Source organism: Cibotium barometz, chromosome 28, assembly GCF_041138505.1.
Source record: "Cibotium barometz isolate CiBa-2024 chromosome 28, ASM4113850v1, whole genome shotgun sequence".
Taxonomy (NCBI): domain Eukaryota; kingdom Viridiplantae; phylum Streptophyta; class Polypodiopsida; order Cyatheales; family Cibotiaceae; genus Cibotium; species Cibotium barometz.
The window spans coordinates 32,105,056-32,112,390 of NC_141073.1; the positions used below are offsets into that span (position 1 = coordinate 32,105,056).

A 7,335-nucleotide genomic window follows, 5' to 3' on the forward strand; every position below is an offset into this window, starting at 1 on the left:
GCAATTATGCGACAAGCGAGAGATCCTTCAAGAAGGAAGCCAAAGCCCGCTCCCTAAAAACCTTTGGTTTGGTATTGTGTTTTTGAATCTCTTGACCTAGGGGAAAACCCTTTGGGGAGGGACCCTCTCTGTTGAAGCTATGCAACACAAGTCATGTAAAATACTCTCATGGAATGTGAGAGGCCTATGCTCATAGTCCAAGAGAAGAGAATGTAGAGATTATGGAATAAATATGGCCTAGACCTTCTATGCCTAAAAGAACTAGAAACTAATGAAGATATATACATCCACCTCGACAAGGGTGGAACTTTTGGTTGCATTAGTGATCCTCGTGATGATAGAGGTTGTGATACATCTATATTCAATAGAGATAGATGGAAGTTGCAACATGTATGGCAACACAATAAAGGGGCTTATGTGATTTTAGAGGTAAGATGTATATCCATTTGGTTATATGTGATGTTTATGACCCTAATGGTTCTATATATGGAGCTAATTTCTGGAAAAATGGTATGATGGTTGGGGATTTCAACATGGTTCTATATATGTCTAAAAATGCTCAGCTACTTTGGAGAAAAAAATGGTATGATGATTGGGGACTTCAACATGGTTGAAGGTCCCCAAGATAGGTCTCACCTTAAAACTCATATGTGCACTAATGAATGGAATGCATGGAAATACCTCAAGTAGACATGTAAAGTGGTGGATGCCAAGTAGTGAGATGAGGCAACTCTGGACACTTGAACAACTAGAAAACAATCAACCACATGGCAAGTTGCTAGATTGGGTAGATATTATTTTACTTGTGGTGGCAGATGATGGTGGATATGTTCCCCCTAATGTAAGGTTTCCCTTGGACACTTCTATGTCATACCACTTGCCTCTTATCCTTCCATGTAAGATTCAAGGTTTGGAGCCTAGGTCATGAGGTCCTCCCCCTCAAATGTTGTGTAAGATACTTAGGGATGAAAGGGTTTGAGGGGTCAAACATGCTTGGGAAGGTGCAAGGCCATAGGAGGATCCCCTCAAGACCATTGGGACCGATGCATCACATATGTTGTGAACTTCTATAAAACGTGGTAGATTTGAGACCTGGAATAGAAGGGATACTTGAGGTAGACTAGTGAGAGTCATTGAGAAAGAACCTATACGACTACCATCTCATCCCTTGGGGCCAACATATTCAAGGCCCTACTCTCTTCCCTTTGAAGATCTAGTGGAAGGAGGAAAAATCAAGATGGAAGGAGCCAAAATTTGATCTAAAGCAAGGGGGGTTATAAAAATGTGAGTTTTTAATTTTGATCTTTTAGTCCCAATATGGAAAAATTGCAAGCTTTTTCAATAAATGTGTCTTCACTTCACATATGATCACCCATAGGAGGTGACAACACCACTAAATTTTCAAAGTACAAAATTTCCTTGTGTACATGCCATCATATTAATACATAACCATCAAATCTTAATGCTTACAACTCACCACCCAGAACTTTTCACTTCACAAATATTGGCTAGAACTCGTCGTCACGTCAGAAATAAGTGCAATTTTTCACTTCCCAAATAATAGTTAAAACTCATCACTCAAAAATAAGAATGGTGCAAATGGTCAAGTCACAAAGAATGTTAAACTTGTCATCAGTGCTTGAAAAAATTCAACCATGTAAAATAAATATAATCTTATGAATAAACTAGGATTTAGCCCTCAAAATTGCACATATACTGGGATGTATAGCTAAAATACCCAAAACTTGACCAAGAAAATAAGGGCAATGCAAAACTCTAATCCGGAATTTGAAATTTTAGCTAAGAGATTTACACTACAAATCGGGTTATGTGAGCATTGCTTGTCATGACACAATACATATTATCGAGGATTAAATAAATATATTTAGGGCATACTAAAATGCCAAATAATTCCTTGTGAATTAGCTAGCCTATGGGCCTAATGCTGGTTTGATAAGATGAGGCTGAGAAGGTGACATCCCTAATGGAGAGTGGTTGATGAATAATCATGTGCTAATCACGTTGCAAACCTAATACATGCATGTAAACATAGTACATATGCTTACATGCAAGAAATGGTTTGTGCCGTGGTTTGTGCTCCATCTCTCTCCCTTGAAAATCTTGACACGTGCAGTATGGTTCAGCCTTGACGTGCACGTCATAGCAATTCTCTATTATCAAGCAAAAAATCACATGACTCCTTACCAATAATGTTTTCTCTTCCACTAGTGCTACATTCATAGTATCGCAACAAACCTTTTTTCCACTTCTTTTGATATCACGTGCCTCCACTTTTTACTTTTCTTACTAGAAGATGGAAGGGAATGGTCACTGTGTCATGCCTGCATGACACTTTGTTGTCTTAGTTCTACTGAAAATGGTGATAATGACGTAGTTTTCAAGTTAAACCCTTCTTAATTAAGACTTACCAAACCCTTCTTAATTAAGACTTACCAACTCCTTTTTTGTGACATTAGTACCAAAATTAACAAGCCATTTGGATGGAGTCTCTCATGGATGCTTGACAAGTTTGTCCACACCCCATGTATGCTCTACATCGTGATTACAAAATCACATCCATTGAGCTATTTGCTTTCCATCATATGTTCTTTCTAACCAGAAAGAAGGGGCCACTAGTCCTCATGGCCTACTCTCCATCATTTTTGTGCACCTTCTTCTTTGTATCAATCCAAAACACTTTCTTTTGCAATGAGGCGGCATTCTCCTAATGGCCCACAATGTCTTGTGCACATTTTCTTTGATAATAACTGTCATTACGTCTCTAGAGTCGGGTGTCATTTTCACATCTGATTCTCTTCCAGCTTTTGCATTATCCTCATTGGATTCATCCAAATAAACAACTATCTTATGTGGATGTAGTGTGGCTAGTTTGACAAGTTTGTGTCAAACCTAATTTTTTGTGGACGTCCTCATGGCTTGTAATGCCTTGATTCCATTACATGCCCTGGTCTATGTGATCTATTGTCTATGTTTAACCTCTTCTTTCTTACAAAGAAGAACTAACAGGTTCTAAGAAGTTCAAAGTCAAGTATTTGAAGTTGGCTGATGCTGGAAGACACTTTGAGAGTTAGGCAGACACATTTCTTTCTGGGATCAGCAGAGCAGGCATTCGTCTAGACTTCAGTCAAAATTTGATCAATTATGTGTCAGTTGGGAGGGATTCAGGTCAGCTAGTTGTCAGAGGTAGTCAGCTAAGGCATTTAGGTTAAAGATTAGAGGCCTTGGTAGTAGGACAATTGGAGGTAACAGCCAAATTGGGCTAAATAGTGTAGAGGTGTCCATTTGTGTCAACCGGAGCTCAAAGGATTGATTCCTAGGTGATTGGTGCCTCTTAAGGTGGGATCCTAGTGTCCCTTAGTTCTGATCCCTATACATTTTCTTCTTGTGTGCCTACTGGTGGTGTAGTAGAGGCCATCAACCAGCAACCTCACAATGTCTTCCCAAGAGGCTCTTTGTGAAGCCCATACTATGCCTAATACAAATCTCCAAGCTATGGCAAGCGTAAAGCTCATGATGGAAGCTCCATAGCTCTCAAAGATCAAGCACAACAAGGGAGAAAAGCATAAACGTTTTGATTAGCAAAAAGTAATGAAGACTAGTGAACTTTTCCCAAATTTGGTCCTTCAGATTTAAAAATTTAGTGCGGTGCCCCTAAAATTTGGTTCACAGTAAGTCCAAAGCCCAAAATCTTTAGGAATTAACCATAAAAATGGGATTTTCACCACTCAAGATCCCTATAGCCGTCTTCTTGATCAAGAAAACAAGAAAATGCATACAAAAAAACAAGGAATCAAACAAGAGCTCTGATACCATTGCAAGATAATGGCCCACTCAATACTTGGAGTAGACTACAAGGGTGTAGGTCACGATCCTGGCATCTCAAGAAGGAGAAGCTCACCCCATGAAAGCTTGAGCCCTAGGCATCAAGGTAATTTTATTATGATTAAAGAGTCAAAAGGTACCACAACAACTATGAGCCATTATCTTATATAATTTGGCCCATTTCACACACACTTATTATGCCCATGTCCACAAGCCTAGGCCCCAAAGCCCGGCATATGAACATGTCCACAAGCCTAGGCCCCAAGGCCTGGCATATGAACATGTCTATGAGCCCTAGGCATCAAGGTAATTTTATTATGATTAAAGAATCAAAAGGTACCTCAACAACTATGAGCCATTATCTTATATACTTTGGCCCATTTCACACACACTTATTATGCCCATGTCCACAAGCCTAGGCCCCAAAGCCCGGCATATGAACATGTCCACAAGCCTAGGCCCCAAAGCCCGGCATATGAACATGTCTATGAGCCCTAGGCAGCATCAAGGTAATTTTATTATGAGTGATTAAGAATCAAAAGGTACCTCAACAACTATGAGCCATTATCTTATATACTTTGGCCCACTTCACACACACTTATTATGCCCATGTCCACAAGCCTAGGCCCCAAAGCCCGGCATATGAACATGTCTATGAGTCCATGGCCTCCACGACATTACAGCTACTCACAGCTACTCTGTAGATTTCTCTTCCATCCTTTGTGTAGGAACAAAGGCACATACCCTCTATAACAACGTTACTCAATAATTCAAACACCAATCTTAGGATGAAATTATGGTTGCTTTGTAAGTCCCTTAGTCCTACAATGAATCTGGTATTTTACCCCACATAACAAGTTTACTCTCCCAATTAGTAGGACTCATATGATTGATTTCTAAGAATATATATTGACCTTGGGGCAATATGATTGATGATCTATATACTTGAGTCAAGTTGCTCACCCTTCTAATGAAAGTGGGGATGACAAGAATTGAATCCTTGAATCCTCACTAGTATGTCCAATCTCATGCACTCTACCATTCAACTACATGACTTATTGTGGACTATTGCATTTTACAAATATGTAATTTTTGTTTCTATTTTTGATTGATCCGAATAGCTTTAATAGCTTAGGTAGTTCTTCAATAATGAAACACTGCAAACATTATAGATTCTATCCTTAATTATAGACAAGTAAAATCATCATAAAACACATAATTACTCTTTTTTTTAAAAGTATTTCTTAAGGTTCTTAAGGTCTCCTCTCTTATTGAACAAGCAACATTGTAATAACAATCATGACTCTTTAGGATATGGCAGCACCAATTGTAACTTTAAGGTTCAAACTTCATTGTCATGTTGGATTCCTGTGCTTACAATTTAAGCTCATGTACTTGGGTTTACACATTTTTGACACAAATCAAGGGTGGATAAGCACGTGTAAAACCAAATTCACATGGTGGTGGACACAGTGGCTAATTGTGTACCGCTTGTTAAGAGGAGGAGCTGCCCCCTCTCTCTCTACGCACGCACTCTCTCTCTCGCTGGTTCGTGTACGCTGCCAAAGCCATGGCCAAGTCTGTAGCAATGGCAAAGCATGCAATGCAGCTTGCTTGTGCTCTTATCACTGTGTTGCTCATCACCACTCCAATCACTTCACTGCGTGTACCGCCCATCCCTCTTGTTCTTTCATACCACAAGGGCCCTGTGCTTGCAGGTGAAGATCCCATCAAGCTCTACCTAACATTCTATGGAGATTTCACCGCTTCCGAGCGCTCTACCCTCAAATCTTTCCTCGCCTCACTCTCACCTTCAACTGAGCGCAGGTCCTTAACGACCTCCCTCAACCCCTTCACCTATGCGCCCTCTGTGTCAAAATGGTGGTCTCTCACAGAAGCTTATCATGATCTGCAAGGAAACCATGTCTCCCAAAATGTGGAAATTCAAGGGGAAGCCAATGATGATTACTCTTTGGGTAAACGCCTCAATGCATCCGCCATAGCCAAATTGGTGAAAAGCTCCATCTGTTCCCTCTCTCGGCATGGAGAAAGAAGCTCTATACACTTGGTTTTCACCTCTCAAGATGTGTATGTGGATGGCTTCTGTGCACATGCATGTGGTGGTCACAATTACATAGTATCATATGATGACTGTCATCATCATCGTCATGATGGTGCCACGGTATCATCATCACCGCATAATGGTGATGATACCATGGGTGGCTACAAGGTGCCTTATGCTTGGATTGGAAACCCTAACCTGCAGTGCCCTGGCTTTTGCTCCTGGCCATTTGCAAAGATTGAATATGGCCCCCCTATGGAGCCATTGAGGGCACCGAATGGCGTCGCAATAGACGGTATGATCATCACCATGGCCAAGGTTCTTGCAGGTACTGCCACCAACCCTTTTGGAAATGCTTATTTTCAAGGGGACCCTACATTTTCTCTGGAGGCAGGTGGTGCTTGCACAGGCAAATTCGGGCATGGAGCTTATCCTGGTTTCCCAGGTGAGCTTTTGATAAACCCTAGCTCAGGAGCTAGCTACAACATGGAAGGCAGAGATGGCATGAAGTTCCTTGTGCCCTGGATATGGAACCCTCTCACAATGTGTTGTGCAGGGCAACCCTAAGCAAGCTGCTGGGCAAAAGCCCTAATCTGCTCTTAGAGGAAGATCGAGGGTTTTTGCGAGTCTGTGTTGAAGCTCTTCACACCCTAGTTTAGCCATAATAAGTGGTTTGATTAGTCTGTGGTTAGCATACTAATCTACATACTCCACTTGGTGCCTCTCTTAGGCACCAAGTGGTTTGATTAGTCTGTGTTTAGCATTCTAATCTACATACTCCAATGGGTGCCGGCATAATTAGTGGTTTGATTAGTCTGCGTATATCCCACTAATGTACATAGTCCACATAGTTCCTGTAAAGAGTTTCTGAAAAAGGGCTTATGATCAATGCAAAATTATGTGCAATTTGCAGCTTTTAATGCACTAATGTAAATTAAGCTTGTAATGTATTTTGTTTTTCATTATTAGACCTTCTTGGCTTTTGCATTGGCAAAGCAGAGCAAATTTTTTTTTAAAAAAATATCTTAACCATTAATTTATTGTCTGCAAAAGGCTCTTCTTTCAAAAGTAGTTCATATTCTGTGTTTCCGAGTACGAGCCCTGAGGACTTGAAATATAAGAAAAATAAAATTTCGAAGCCGTATGAATAATTGTTGGTGGACCTTTCCTTAAGTGTCTTTTCACACTTTGTTTCGAAAATTTCGAACCCGTATGATCAATTATTGGTGGGCCTTTCCTTAAGTGCTCTTCACACCTTATTTCCAAGAAGAGGGCATGGTGATGGTTATGATCCTTGCATGCGTATATGAGAGAGAGATAGACATAGAGATAGAGAGAGAAAGAGAGGGGAAATTGAACAAACTAGCCAAACTACTTGTAGTGCATTTTCTTCAACCAGCTCAATTCCATTTAAGAATCTCTCAACCAAC

The 7,335-nt window shown here is 40.4% G+C and overlaps 1 protein-coding gene across 1 annotated transcript; it reads left to right on the forward strand.

The window, feature by feature from the left end:
• Positions 1-5,345: 5,345 nt before the first annotated feature.
• LOC147622749 (protein PHOSPHATE-INDUCED 1-like) lies at positions 5,346-6,870 on the forward strand. Its single transcript, XM_086822381.1, has one exon. It carries the CDS (start codon positions 5,414-5,416, stop codon positions 6,470-6,472), a length of 1,059 nt encoding a protein of 352 aa, XP_086678507.1. The 5' UTR covers positions 5,346-5,413; the 3' UTR covers positions 6,473-6,870.
• The last annotated feature ends 465 nt before the right edge of the window (positions 6,871-7,335 follow it).